Source organism: Hirsutella rhossiliensis, assembly GCF_020360975.1.
Source record: "Hirsutella rhossiliensis strain HR02 chromosome Unknown scaffold00001, whole genome shotgun sequence".
Lineage (NCBI taxonomy): Eukaryota > Fungi > Ascomycota > Sordariomycetes > Hypocreales > Ophiocordycipitaceae > Hirsutella > Hirsutella rhossiliensis.
The window spans coordinates 4,974,259-4,989,225 of NW_025408667.1; the positions used below are offsets into that span (position 1 = coordinate 4,974,259).

At 50.7% G+C, this 14,967-nt stretch overlaps 2 protein-coding genes across 2 annotated transcripts; both read right to left on the minus strand.

Annotated features, from left to right (window-relative positions):
- Positions 1–442: 442 nt before the first annotated feature.
- Positions 443–2,374, minus strand: HRG_00635 (pyridine nucleotide-disulfide oxidoreductase domain-containing protein; the record flags this gene model as incomplete). Its single annotated transcript, XM_044859106.1, has 1 exon — positions 443–2,374. One exon carries the CDS (start codon positions 2,372–2,374, stop codon positions 443–445), a length of 1,932 nt encoding a protein of 643 aa, XP_044725506.1.
- A 2,328-nt stretch (positions 2,375–4,702) lies between these two features.
- On the minus strand, positions 4,703–5,482 carry HRG_00636 (putative integral membrane protein; the record flags this gene model as incomplete). Its single annotated transcript, XM_044859107.1, has 1 exon — positions 4,703–5,482. One exon carries the CDS (start codon positions 5,480–5,482, stop codon positions 4,703–4,705), a length of 780 nt encoding a protein of 259 aa, XP_044725507.1.
- Positions 5,483–14,967: the final 9,485 nt, after the last annotated feature.

Below are 14,967 nucleotides of genomic sequence, written 5' to 3' on the forward strand. Positions count from 1 at the left end.
TTAGTTATTATCTGCTTCCCCCTTCCGAGCTTTTTCCAGGTGGCTGAGGAGGAGCTACGTGCCGAGGTTGCTGCAATGCGGCATAATCACTGATAATACGATTATCCCAGTACCTTTTCATCCTCCGTTACGGCATGGCAGACAAGAGCAATATACTAAGCGGTTTTACTACTTGAGTACAAGCATGAGCTTTATTTATATTAGTCTTGAGTGACGAGGCAGCCTCAGGGTGTTATGATATTAGCCATCGAGGCGATTCGGAGATATGCATCAAGCTCACCGAAACGGTATGAAACGTAATTGACCCATTTACCGCAACCACTCTCTTCATTATACGTCATGACAGCTTCAACTCGGTGGATTAGTGTCCATCCACTCCACTGCGCCGCCAGTGGACTTAGTGGACTGAGTTGCCACCCTGCCGGCTTGTGCTGAGCGTGGGCTATCGGACAAGGAGTCCATGCATGGACCCCTCGCGTCGCCAACGCTCCAGCACCTCCTCATACTCGATGATGCCCTGAGGGTAGTATGCGCCGCGGGCGCTCTTGGTCTGCTCCTCGGGCGAACTCTGGGCCGGGTCGCTCTCGTTGTTGAAGTAGCTGGGGCCACAGATGCCGAGCGGGGCCATCCAGGCGCTGCGGGTGAGAATACGCTCCGTCCACTCGGCCTCGCCCTGCTCAGTGGCCTCGACGACGGCGCGGGCCTGGTCAGGGGCGCGAGCGAGAGCCTCGGAGAGGACGTAGGCGACGTGCTTGGCGAGGTTGTCGAGGCCGTAGACGAAGTTGGCCGAGACGCCAACCTGGGCGGGCCCCATGAGGATGAGGTTGGGGAAGCCGTGGGTAAGAATGCCGTGGAGGGTGGTGGCGCCCTGGTACAGCCACTTGCTGGCGAGCTGGGCCCCGGCGCATCCCGTGATGGTGGCGTTGGACACGCCGCTTGGTTCGCCCATGTCGGTCGACGGGGAACGGTAGCCGGTGGCGAGAACGACGATGTCGAGTTCATGCTCTTGACCACCGACGACGACGCCGGTGCGGGTGAAGCGCTCGACACCCTTAGCCGCCGTGTCGACGAGGGTCACGTTGGAGCGGTTGAAGGTGGCAAGATAGTCGTCGTGGAAGCAGGGCCTCTTGCACCACGAGGGATACCACGCCTTGAGCGCCTCGGCCGTCGCGGCGTCCTTGGTGACGATGTCGTCGACGCGCCGGCGCAGGCGCTCCATGCGCGGGGCGTCAATGGCCAGGGCTCGCTGGATGAGGCCGACGACGCCCTGTAGACCGACGGGCTGCTCATGGGGCCCGCCGACGAGGTGTTTATAGGCGCCGATGGCGGACCAGGCGTCGTTGACTAGGTTGTCCTCGGCCGGGTAGCCGCAGATAATGCTGTTCCAGTTGTTATTGCGCGCCCTCCACCAGCCAGGCGAGGCCGTCATGGCCTGCCAGGCCTCTGGGTCTGTCTCGCGCTGGCCGCGCTCGTCGACGGCCGACGGGGTCCGCTGGAACACAAGGACGTGGCCGGCCCATTTGGCCAGCTCGGGCACGCACTGCACGGCCGTGGCGCCGGTGCCGATAATGCCAACGCGCTTGCCCTTAAAACCCATCAGGGAGGCATTATCAGGCGAGCCGCCGCTAATGCCATAGTCCCACCGGCCTGTATGCATCATGGGGCCGGCAAAGTCACCGATTCCGGGGATCTTAGGCGCCTTGGGGTGGTTAAGGACGCCATTGGCGAGGACAACAAACTGGGCGCATACATTCATGTTGACAACATCGCTCTTGGCCAGACCGCGGGCTTGGGCCAAGCAGACGCGCCACCGGCTGGCATCTTCATCCCACGCCAGAGAGCGGGCGTGGGTGCGGAAGACGGCCTTGTCGGCGAGACGCCAGTGGACGGCGATGGCCTCGGCATGACGCCTGATCTCGGGGCCATAGGAGAAGCGGTGCTTGGGCGTGTAGCCCATCTCCTCGAGCAGGGGCAGGTATATAGAGCTCTCGACGTCACACATAAGGCCCGGGTAGCGGTTCCAGTACCAAGTGCCGCCAAAGCCGCCGGCCGTGTCGACGATGCGCACGTCGCCGGGGGCGAAGCCGGCCTCAACGAGGCGGACGGCATGGAGCAGGCCGCCAAACCCGGCGCCGAGGATGAGGAGCTTGATGTCGTCGCCATCGGCAAGATTGGGCGCCTGCGCGTTGAGGGTCTCATGGTCGACCCATGGATCCTGGGCCAGGTTGCTGAGGGGACCCGCCGGCTCGAGCTCGAGGTCGATATACTGGGCGCTTCCATCCGCCCGCAGTCGCTTCTTCTTCTCTTCCTCGTACTTGCCCATGATGCAACCCAGATCAGGCATCTCGTGGCCATCGCTGGCACTGACTGCCATGGCGGTCGTCGGTCAGGGACGGAGGAAAGACGGCGGTGGTATGAGTCTCGCAAGAGAAGAGTAGCTGACGATAACGATCAAGTCAAAGCAAGGGTATGTCTGAGTGCAAGTCAATCAAGTCGAGGGGGGTTACAATGTATTTACAACAGAGAGATGGGCCTATTCGGCCGGAAAAGGAAAAAAAAGACTCCATTAACTCTGTCGAAAGTGACCTAAGATACGGATATTAAATTGGCGATGGAGTCAACCAGGCCTAACATCAAGGTTACGGCCCTGCTAGCGACTTTACAAGGCTCTCTCTAAGTCTAGGAGACTATGTATCCGTATATAAGCTTAGACCGGACGAAACTAAACGCTGCTTTCAAAATGCCGCTTAGGGATACAACAAAAGTGGCAAAATGTGGCAATAATTCTCTTCATGTCTCCAGATTAACGCAACATACAATTCCAACCGCTATGAAATGCCTTTGGTCACCGCTAGAAATACCGGTATCCTCAGAGACGACATCTATGTCTATCTGTTACGGTCTTCCCAGCAACAAATAAATTAGTACTGTTACGTGGATCCTTAGAAAGGTATCTAGATTCCAACCAGCAGGGGGGACATTAGCTCCTGTCATGCTGGTAAAATACCGCTACACCATGCAAAATAGGGGCACCCCCATTGGAGGTGTTATTAACGCGTATTATAAGTCCTTCTTTGCTCTGACAGCTCCCTAAGTGGCATTATCACGGATAAGCTCATGCAGTCGCACGCTGCAATACGGCCGATCTCTCCAATGCATAACTTTAGCAATATATATTTTATAACGATTTGGCACAAGCGATCCGATCATCTATTAAATGATGTTATAGTAGCCTGGTGTTGAGACTAGCTCCTGAGTGATACATGGCTGTCTCTGTTGACGCCGCGAATGTAGGTAGACGGGCCGAGAATCTTAAGCTTTTTTTTGGGGGGGAGGGGGGCGGGGGGGAGGAGGGCGTGTCTGGAACGTTCAATGGCAAGTACGGTACTTGGAGTTAAACACCCCCCCCCCCTTTCCCTCATGACCGCGCGTTTCCTTGAACCCCCCTGTTTATTCGAGAATGAAATTCCCGTCAAGCTGGGATGGAGATATATACGTTTCATAAGGGCGAAGGCGGAAGGCAGTAGGGTTTCATCGTCAGGCGGACGCACTCCGTAGACAGAAGCTCAAGAATATTCGGCTTGGATGAGGTTGTATGGAGGCGTGAAAAGGGGTTAGTTAGTGATGCCCTTGCCGGCGCTGGGTGTCTTCAGTGTATCTTCCTGCTGAGGACGTCTTTTCCTGTGTCTCAAGGGTCGCACGTAACCGGAACAGCCGTTGCCAATTAGCTTTGAACACGACCGACGCAAGATTAGGCTATAGTATTAGGGATATCCATTTTGCATACACATCGAGGCATATAGCGTCTGGGATAGGCTATATACCAAGAACAGTCACTTTATATACCATTATCACTAAGTATATTAAAATATTAAGCAGTAAGGAGTATACTGCGGCTAATATCGCCATTATAGTGGCTAGTCTTACGCGGAATTAAGTATGTAGTTAGATGTACTACTGGCATTTAAGAGGCAAACTAGTCGCAGTCCGCGCGGCGCTAAGTGTCGATAGTATCTCCTCGCTGCCGGAGATGTCTATTTCCTATGTCTCAAGGGCTGCAGGTTGCCGCAACAGCCGTTTCCAATTAGCCTTTGACACGACAGACGTAGTATTAGCCTATAGTGCTCCGGATCTGCATTTTGAGACTCAATGATAAATAAATACATACGGATAGTTTTAACATCTTCATGTATGTTGTTCAGTATATCCTCATCCATATCTCTTAATTTTATCAGTAATTACTAAATATAATCATAGCGAGTCAAGATGTCGTCGCCGTCTCTTGCCATATTATCATCTTGTCATCTACTGCAACGCAGATGTGTGCGGCTTAAGTCAAGCTTCATCTAGTTGCTCAGGCATTACAGCTTCTAGGGAGTCTCAAGATAGTCTCAACCGAAAGTCGTGCTCTGTCCCCAGAAATTGTGCGCCTTGCGATGACGACCCAGACGCGGTCGGTCGCTCTGCAGTCTAGTCGGACTGTACAGACGGTGTTTGTTAGCCACACTAGGCCGAACAAATAAGACCTCCCTCCACGGCTGATGCTTTGGTCTGCGCCCTGCCGTCAAAAAACCCATTCACCACGAAGCCATATCTTCAAGCCCCTGCAAATCTTCATAATGGCAAAGCACCTTCATTGCCTACCTCTCGCTAGACAGCCTTTTCGTGGTTCACGTTTGGGCAGGCAAGTGAACTCGCCTTGTTAGCCTTGGCAGTTGTTATGGTCCGAACGGGCCGCACAATTGTCAGGGCAGTTCTCCGGACTGGTAGGGAAGGCGTCTAAATTTTTCCCACCGGTTCCCGGTTCTGCTGACAGAGCCCGAATAAGGCAGATAGAGTCGATGACAACCTGGCAGCCAAAGGCAACAAGCGGAATCCAAAAAGCAACTGCACCGTTCCACGCCATAGGGCCGGTCTTGACGCAGTGCACGGCGGCGGCTAGCACATAGATAAAGGGGGCGACGATGTTGAGTATCGCCGTGGGCTTTGGGAAAAGAGGCTTGGGTCGTGAGTCTATGATAATAGCATAGGCAATTGTGAAACTCTGGGCCATAAAGGTCGGCCAGGGCAACAAGAAGGTGATCCAGAACATATCGTTGAGGGTTTGCGTGATTTCGACAGGACGGTCGAGGCGGTAGTTTGCGACGGCTAGCATCAAACCCGGCAATAGGAATGCAAATCCGCCGGCAGTGCCCAAGGCCAGCTGGAGAGCACTCACAGCGTAGTGCAGGTTGGGGATGCATTGCATCTGGGCCGAGATGGCCACCGTCAGGAGGATGTAGAACATGCCTGAAACGACTATTAGGGCCGCACCGGCCTGGATGCCCTTCTCGTGGTTGCGATAGTGTCTGGCGGTTTGTTCGGCATCTAATAAAGGTGAAATGGGAGGAAGGAATCCCGATACAATAAACGCCACGAGGGCAAGAACTAGGCCGAGAATTCCGCCAACTGCACACGTAAACTGGAAGTTCCGAGGGGACATGATGGGAGATCGTCCCCAGCGGTCGAGAAGACGATCTAACATGAGTGACATGCTTTGACGTTTTTCAAGAAAGCTTTAGGGATGTATAAAACAGGAGCATCTATTAACTATTTAAAACCTAATGGACGAAGCACCTAATTTATAGCTGTTGGCTGGGATGCGGGGCACTCAGCAAACGGAGTGGAACTACGGATGCAAAATTCTAGGGCAGCCAAAAAAAGGAAAGGGTCGGTTGAGGTAGCATTTCGTGCTGGTTTCTTCGTGGCCCTGGCTGTAGCGAAGTCTGGTTGTTGCCGCCCTGTTAGGCCTGCCAGTAGAGCAGCTGGAAAGCTTTCCCCAGCTGGTAGGGGGAGCAAGTTTCAACTCTTCAACCTGACAGAAAGTGCAGGGCCCTCAAGGCTTCTACCACCACGTCATCCCCCTCTTTGCAGAGTTATATAAAGGGGTGTATTGTAAACCAGCCTGTGTTACAGACTAATGTATAGGAATTACACGCAGGCTTAACACTATGGGGTGTGCTTACTAGTAAAGGAAGTAGACGAGGGCGTCAGGGATGCTTCTAGAGGCACTAAATGCAGTAGTCACCATGTAAGACATACAGGAAGTCACATATATAGTTCTAGATATCTGTTTTCAGCTTGTTTAGTAAGGAATCCTGTTGGTCCCTGTACATTATACATATTACACATAGTTACACCTGCAGACCCCTTCATTCAGGAAGGACAGCGCGACCTACGCACTCTCTCCTAATGCAAGGACTTAATTACTAGTAATAACAGAGAAATTGGTCTACGCATATTCTTAGGTTAACTTCCCTCCCTTCCCCACCCTTAAACGAAAGCTTAACATTCTCAGCCAACAGAGAAGAGCCACGTATTGATGCATTGTTTCTGCGCCTTGTCGATCGTTAACTTGCCTGGCATGGCTACGCGAATTTGAGTGGGATTAATGGGCACATGTTCCCAGTTAAGGCTCTAGCCAAGCGTGATCTATGGCGCAAATGGTACCCACAGCCACTGCAGAGGCAAAAATGTACCATAGGGCAAAAGAGAACAGAATTGGCTAATAAGCGGCAAGGCTTGCTATGGACGGAAGAACATAATACACGTAGTATTATACCCCCTAACGTCGTTCCTACCTGACTGATCGTACCATAATATGTATTTATATAAAAAAGCTAAGGAAAAAAACCCTAGCTATTTAAGAGCTAATATATATATATATATAATTACAATTTTTTACGCTATATTATATAAGTATATAGAGCTATTTTAATATATAATATATATTTTGCTTTTTACTTCCCTACCGGCTTAGGCTTTTACTAGGTTACTATAGCCCTATAATAATTGAGTAAAGCTATTTGTACAACGCCCTTTTACTATTAGTACAACAGATCCATTTTTTCGGTACGTACACCCGCTAGGCCGCCCCGCCTAAGATACCGCGCCCGGCCTAGTAAGTATCCGTATCTTTTAAATGCCCTCGTCCACACACATATACATTGCGCCCACCTACACCTACCTACTTATCTATACACATAAATTTAAAGCTATCCGGCAGCGGCGGCGGCAGCGGCGGCAGCTGTAGCCGGGTCAATTAGTGGGCTATTGCAATATCAACTTGAGGCTAGAAATGCGTTATTTGAGCGAATTGAGCGGACGCGTTGTGCGGCCGCAGCTGCGCCGGCGGAAGGGGCGCAAAGTGTGTGTGTATGTGTGGACGAGGGCATTTAGAAGGTACGGGTACTTGCCAGGGCGGACGCGGTACAAGTGGTGCGGGGGCCTGGCGCGGGTACGTACCGAAAAAATGGATCTATTGTACTAATAGTAAAAGGGCGTTGTACAAATAGCTTTACTCTAATAATTTACTAGCCTATAATAATAAGTTTTACTATTTCGCTAAGTAGAAATCTCTATTCGGCTAACACTAGCTATAAGGCAGGGTACCTTAATATCCCGTATTAGTACTATCCTTTTGCTATTCCTTTTAGCGAAAAATGTTTAAAATTTTCTAGATACCCGTTGATCTTGGTGTGGGGCCACAGCAGCCCAACTAAGTGTCTTCGCCACTTAGTTGGCCCAAAAAATCCGGCACAGCCCAAAAAATCCGGCACAGCAGGGTCCTCAATTTGGGGTGCAAAATCAAGGGAAATTCTACGCTTCGCTTCATGGTGCCGTCAATGCGACTTCAAATAGCTAAAATATACATGTGATCAATAGCTGCGGATCACCTAAAGACGCAAGTAACAACGAAAAGTGAAAAAATCACGTCTTTGGGCCTATTTAGGAGCTGCCGCCTTCCAGTCGAAGAGATAGGAAGACCGCGTTTGTGAGTCCAAATAGACGTATTATGTAGTAATTTCGCCTGTTGTGCGTCTCTGAGAGCTATTTTATCCATACCTGTGTTCCTGGAGCGTCTGCTGTATCTTGTTGGACGATCGGGTGCGCGGTCGAGGGCATGGTGTATCGACTACCGCTTCAACCGCTGCTAACGGCGGCGATGAGGGTATATTCTCTTGCGTGTCGAGTAAATTGTCCTCGTCTTCATCGTCGGCGCCATCCTCACTATGTTTGTCAAGATCGAGGCCTGTGAAATAGACGGTATCGTCACTGCCGGGCAACGACGACATATCTGTAAGTGGGCGAGGTCGGGTCGCTGCGCGCGCCCTGACATCTCTGGCGGAGTTATTTCTCTTCGTGGTATCATAGAAAAGGATTCCTTGGATGGCTCTTTGAGCTCCCGCATGAGGGTATCGCAACTTTGCTCCAGAGTGTAGAACTCAACGTCTCGTCCCGTAAACTCTAGCCAGGGCTTAAAGTTCAATGTCTTGACTCTGCCATTGACTAACTGCTTCTTCCCGACTTTATAGTCTTCTCGGATCTTCTGCATCTCTCCACGAACTCGTTTAAGATGCATCCTTATCTCCTGGCGCGTTTGAAGCCGGGTTTGCTTTGCCTGGAGCTCCTCATACTCCCGGGTGATGTCGGCCATGCTGGAGCTCGTGATAAACTCTCCGCGCGGCCTGACAATCTTGCCTCTCTTCATTCGATTCGCATACGCCTGGGTTCGGCTATTCTTATCGCTGACTATGCCCTGGGAATGTGACGCCATCGCGATAGACTCGGTGTTCACTTTCGCAAGAACCCGCAAGTTTTCTCGTGATGGCGAGCTCATGAGGGGCCCATACCGTTGCCGGATATCATTGAGGGCATCCGCGGCGACTTGGAAACGCGTCTCCGAGGGTAGGAGCGAGGCGTATGCAGGATTGATCGGCTGCTGTTGTCGTAGCTGCTCGTGGAGGATCTTGGTGATCACCGGCGCTGGGTCGACAGGAAAGAGGCCTGTTTTTCAAATGCCGCCATAATGTTATGCCGCGTGAAGCCAGCCTCATATACGTCCTGAAAAGCTGTGAGGAAGTTGACCCGCGAAAATGATATGTTGCCTTCTGCGAGCGACTTCCGAAGCGCTTTCTGATGTGCTGACTTTAGTGGCTGGAATACCCCAACATCAAGCGGCTGCATGAGGTGGGTGGAATGTGGAGGAAAATAGCAATGATGATATCAAACTTGATACAATACTCAGCAAAGTCAAGGGTGGTATGCCCTGTAAAGCCATCCACAACAAGCAATCGGTAGATCTTCTCGTCGTCAGGCCGTTGGTTTGGCGGCGCCTCCACGCGACTCATCCCCATGTTGGGGCGCCGAAGATGCTCGTCACAGCCGAACCACTCTTCCAGCGAATTTCCTGACTGTTTTGCTTGCGCTGACGATGCCCAAGACCAGCAGTTGAAATGCCTTGCCCACTCAAGGTGTATCTCTGCGTTGGAAAAGCCAGTTGGCGACTGGGCAAACCGTACGCCTGTCATGATGTCGATGCCGGCCCAGTTGGTGGTAGGGTAATGTTGGAAAACAAGCCAGGGTGGAAGAGAGTCCCCCACTGCGTTAACTGAGGCAATTACCGTGCAGGATTCTCGGTTTGCTGGGTCTAAAACTCGGGGCCGGGTGCTCTTGACTCTAGTGGTGCGCGTGATGAGAACTTGGATGCGTTCTCGCAGGCACCCAATGCGTATTCCGGCCTCGTCTTCATTCCAGATCTCTGAACTGCCAATACGGTAGCTGGTGATGATTTCTCGAAGCTTTGAGTAGAAAAATTCGACTTCTTCTACCCCGTGGGCTTCAAAGGACTTCCGGGCTCGTTCAACTGCTTTGAGATACGTCTTCGCGATCGCAGGATGACTTCCACGCCAATTGTCAAGCCAACTTGACGAGACCGGGCGGGCATTGGGATCTCGACGCATTCTTATTGCATTTGCAACAGCTTCAAGTTGCTCTCTCGTGGCGGGCATGCCGGTGCGTTCCATCCACTGTACATACGCAACCAGGGCGTCGTCTTCGTCCTCCGTCAGCGCCAATGGACGCCCTGGAGCACGGGAAAAGGGGTTTCTTATGAAATTAATGGCTCTCTGTACGGATGAGCTCTTCACATTGTAACGGATGGCCGCATCTCGCACGGAAAGAGGCGTTCTTTTTGGTGTTGTTGAGCGACGAACATCGGCTCTGGGGTCGCGACGAGACGCCAGAACGGCTTTGCTGCCTCCAGGGTAGCCATGTTATCTGTCATAATGTATTCCGGCAAAAAGATACGTAAATAAAGTCAAGTTGCGCGAGAAAACGCGGTTGAGATGCATAGGGTTGACGTTTTGGAGGTGGGCTGCTGTGCCGGATTTTTTGGGCTGTGCCGGATTTTTTGGGCCAACTAAGTGGCGAAGACACTTAGTTGGGCTGCTGTGGCCCCACACCAAGATCAACGGGTAGCTCTAACTACAAAGTAGCGTACTCGAGCGCCCGAGCTAGTAGGGGAGGGGTCCCCCTTAGGGAGGGGCCCTACTATGGGGGTTTACCCTCGCGCGAGGTGAGCGCGACGTATAAGACGAGTACTTTAAGATACTTAAGATTTTTCTTTAATAACTAAGGCGTATTTTAGCTAATTAAAAGAGGGGATTTTAAAAGACTCTTAGCTAAATAGCAATACTTATAATGATTTCTTATAATCTTTATTCCTTTATTAATAAACTAACTAATGTTTTTTCTACTTATGCTTAATATTTAGTTTAAAAGATAGTATAAGTAATTACTAGAAAGGAAACTACCTATTTTATTACCCTTTTAAATTAACTAAGGCATAATATAAAGGTTTTTAATATAGTATTTAGTTTTTATTTATATAGCTGCTTCCTTGCTTCTATTATAGCAAAATATATTAGCAATTGCTTTTAAGACCATCTTAGGACCCTAATTATTTCCTATAAGCTACTAGAGCTTAGCTCTGCATATAAGTATCGCTCTCTATTTAAGACGTAGCTACTTATTATACTGGTTCTAAACGAGACGTTCTATACTGCTTTTTTGCGCGCTGATGGTCAAGACGGAAGACACGTCACGTTATCCGGTACATGACGGGTGCTAGTCTACAAACAAATGCTCTTCCCGCAGCACTACCCGTACCACTTTCTACTTTACTAGATCGCAGACGCAAAAAGCGGTGTGAACAGCGTGTTTAAAACCACCATACTATAAGCAGCTATCTATCAAAGAGAGAAAGCCACCTGCAAATAGTGCAGGTCTCTTCTGGGACGGCAAGCAGATCTTACCACTTGTGTATAAGTATAATCAAAATTCCCGTTCACTTGCTAGACTGTCCAGCGGCTCTTCACATCCAGTCTCCTAGTACGTGTAGGAGAGTCATATTCACTGGTGTCTATAGGCCTCTCTTGTTCGCTCCTATCAAGGTAAACACCATGACTTCCAGTGCCTCCCGGATGCGAAATACTGTTTGCGTCGTTGGAACTGGCGTACTTGGTCTGGTTGCTATGAAGAATCTTAACGAGCAAGGTTTGAAAGTAACGGCATTTGAACAAAATGATCACATAGGCGGGCTGTGGAATTTCACCTTGGACAAAGCGCAACTTTCCGTTATGCCTGGAACAAGATCGAATAGCTCAAAACAAGTGGTGACTCGAATCCATCCCGCGCGCAGTGCAAATATTTGACTCATAGAGCTAATAATACTTGAATAGAACTCGTTTACGGACTTCCCAATGGCAAATAGTGAGTTATGCTATAACCTACCTTTGAGGACGTGAGAGTAACGACGAAACAGCGTTTCCAAACCATCCGTCAGCCACTGATCTAAAAGAATATCTTGAAGATTACGCAAAGCATTTCGGCCTCCATCAGTATATCGTTTATTCCACAAGAGTCCTCAAGCTCACATACAACGACGAAAGCAAGTCTTGGCGTGTATTTACTAAAAACGTCAAGGCAGATGAAGAAGCAATTAGCGTCTATGACCGTGTCGTCGTTGCCAAAGGCATGCTCAGCATCATTAAACAACCACAGTTCCGAGGAATCGAGAAATTCGCCGGAAACGCCCTTCACTCTTGTGAATTTAAAGACCCAAGCGAATTTTTGGGGAAAAATGTCCTTGTGGTGGGTGTTGGCTCAACAGGATCTGATGCATCTTGCTACTTAAAGGAGGCAGGTGCTAAGAAGGTCTATCTCAGCCATAGAAAGCAGTTCAATGTGGTAAGTCTGCCTTGGATGCTTGGAGATGATATTGTTAAGTGCCACAGCTTCCTCGAGAGCTTCATAGCCACGTGGTGGATCATTATGCTACTCGCCGGATTCGCATACTCATTCGTCACATTGCCAAAATTTCCCCACGTTTCGCTGGGTTCCTCCTCAATAAGGCTTATCGACTCATGCAAAATATCGCTTTCCCATTCCTCAAAGCGCACCCATCTTTCAATAAACCCCGTGCTATAGATAGCGCGCTCCATCGCTTTCCCCTTATTTCCGATGAATTACCACGTTATTTACGACACGGTGCCATTGAAACCGTGCATGGAGTTCAAGAAATTACTGGCCCCGACTCTGTTACCCTTACCGATGGAAGAGAACTGACGAACATCGACGCTATCATTACCTGCTCGGGCTACTGCTATGACTTTTCCCTCATTCAGGGATCTGGTAACCCAACCGATCCCATGTACGCAGACGACCGGTTTGAGAAATTAGACAGTGCACCATTTCGCGACCGCTCTGAACCATTTGCCCGGTTATACCACGGTATACTGTCCGAGAGTCACCCAGAGTCCCTCGCAGTGTTAGGTCACCTGTTCATTTTTATGCCACTGTTTCCACAATATGATCTGGCTACAATGGCAATTGCTAGCCTATGGTCTGGCGGCCACCCGTTGCCTTCTAAAGTGGAAATGAAGACGGCTATTGACGCGCACTACAACTATGTGGTTGATACGCTGCAACACGGCCCAATGCCAACGATGGGTTTCCGGCTAAAAGATGTGGCGGAGTACGAGTGGATGAATCGGGTGGCAGGCACAGGTGTCGCCGAGAGGGTTGGGAGTTGGGGCTGGGAAGGTTGGAAGTTTTGGTGGAATGAGAAGCGATTGTACAAGATGCTAATGGATGGGCCCGATTTACCGGCCATATATCGTCTGTTTGAGACCGGAGGGCCTCGGAAACAGTGGAAAGAGGCACTGGAATATATCGAAAAGGTGAACAGGGAGACCACCGTTAGTAAAACGCATGCATAAGTTAGTATTTAAGGAGAGGAAATGTCGTTAATGAATCACGATGGTCATAGTATATTAAAATACTTCGGAAAACCGTTGAGCTCCAAGGCAAGGGACCTAACGGCTAAGTATCTGGCCTAGAGGGTAAATACCATATGTCTAGAATCTAGCTCCCCTAGAGCCTGCTACCTATAGAGGGCAATGGCAGTGTATATGTATCTAGACGTCTTAAGGAACTCGTCGGCGAAGCAAAACCCCAGCACCTAAATAGCGTTCCGAATTAAAGGGCGTGGCGGCTGTTATGGTAGAAAAAGGGCCCTGACTAGCTAGTATACCGCTCTGCCTAGCCTGTATACCGAAAGCGGGGCAGCTATGGCGCTTAAAGTAGAGAGTACCTAGCAGTCTTACTATTTAGGGCCTAACTAACGCGCCTACTACTCTGACTATTTAGCCTACTAAAAAGTAGGTTAATGTAGCTAGTTAATGCGCAGCGCCGATACCGCATAATTAGGTGCGTATATTCCCCGCCTTAACTGCGCGGCAGCAGTAGCAGCTATAGCGCCGCCGCCGGCAGTATAACGAGGTTTATTTAAACGAAAGAACTATAGTATTAAAAGAACTATAGGAGCGATAGGATAGAGATAATTAAGCGATGAAACGGGCTGCTAGTAAGCTTGGGAGTGGACATGTACACGCCGGAGTTGCATAGAGAAGTTCGGATAGCGGCCCGACTGGAAGTCGCCGTCGGCCGAGAGTGGGGCCGATTTATGGGGTTCGGGCAGTGGATTGAGTGCGGAACGGGGGCCGGTGAATTAAGGCGCCTGTAGGGGTCAACCCCCGATCGACTCCGGAGCGCATATTTAGGAGAGCAGCCCAAGGGCAGCAGTAAAGAGAGCGAGCAGCTGCAGAAAGGTAGACATAAGGTGAGATAATCGAAGAGCGCATCAATGCATCATGTTTCCGTCACCATGGATAGATTCCTGAATACACGGTAGTGATATGCTAGTTATGCAGGTTTGAGTAGTAAATCGGCCATTTTACGAAACACGACCCCTTCTACGCCAAATCCCCCAGCGCAAAAGGTGAACCGGGGCGTGTTTTCTTTACACCGCATGCCCTCCTATTCACCTTTCTCCCGTCCAGATCTGTGACGTATTGCTGGGTACGAGTGGTCAAGAAAAGACGTGCCCTTTTATTTCTCTCTAAAACGGCGTGGTCCTAGGACTGTTACGTCTGACGATCCTGATGCCGTCCATGCATCGGACACTAAGCACAGCCATTAACAATGCCTTGAGGAACGAGGAACGACGTGACGAAAGGATCTTTCTTCCGCCTCTTTCCCCCGCAAACCTTCCACCCCCCCTACGCACGGACCGCATGCCGCTCCGTGCCCACCAGCCACTTTCACCGCCACCTGCGGCCCGCTCCGGGCCCACCTTCTTCCTGCTGCCCGCTCCGGTCCATATCTTCCTCGCCGGATTCTTACTCCCGGCCGGCCGCCGGTAACTGCTCCTTTTTTTTTGTCCCCGTGCACGATGCCGCGAGAACAGCCAGTCACGGTTTCGCCCGAAGAGGTTCGGCGCACCTTGGGGGATCTTGAATCGCACAGGTCCCGTCGGCGCCGTTCACCGCTTGTCAGAGTTCCCCACGACGAGATCCTCCGCGTCTTGCAAGATATCGACCGCCAGCGCGCTAAAGACCGAACCCGCCACCGTGAAGCTCAATACAAATATACCGCTCAAGCGCAACCGCCAACTAATCCATCCCCGAGACGACTCGGAGAAGAGCAAGCACCTTCCACTCCACCCCGAACGCAGCCAAGGCGCCCCCCTAAAAGACACACGCAGCCGCCGCCCACTCCATCACCGAAACGACCTAGAGAAGAGCA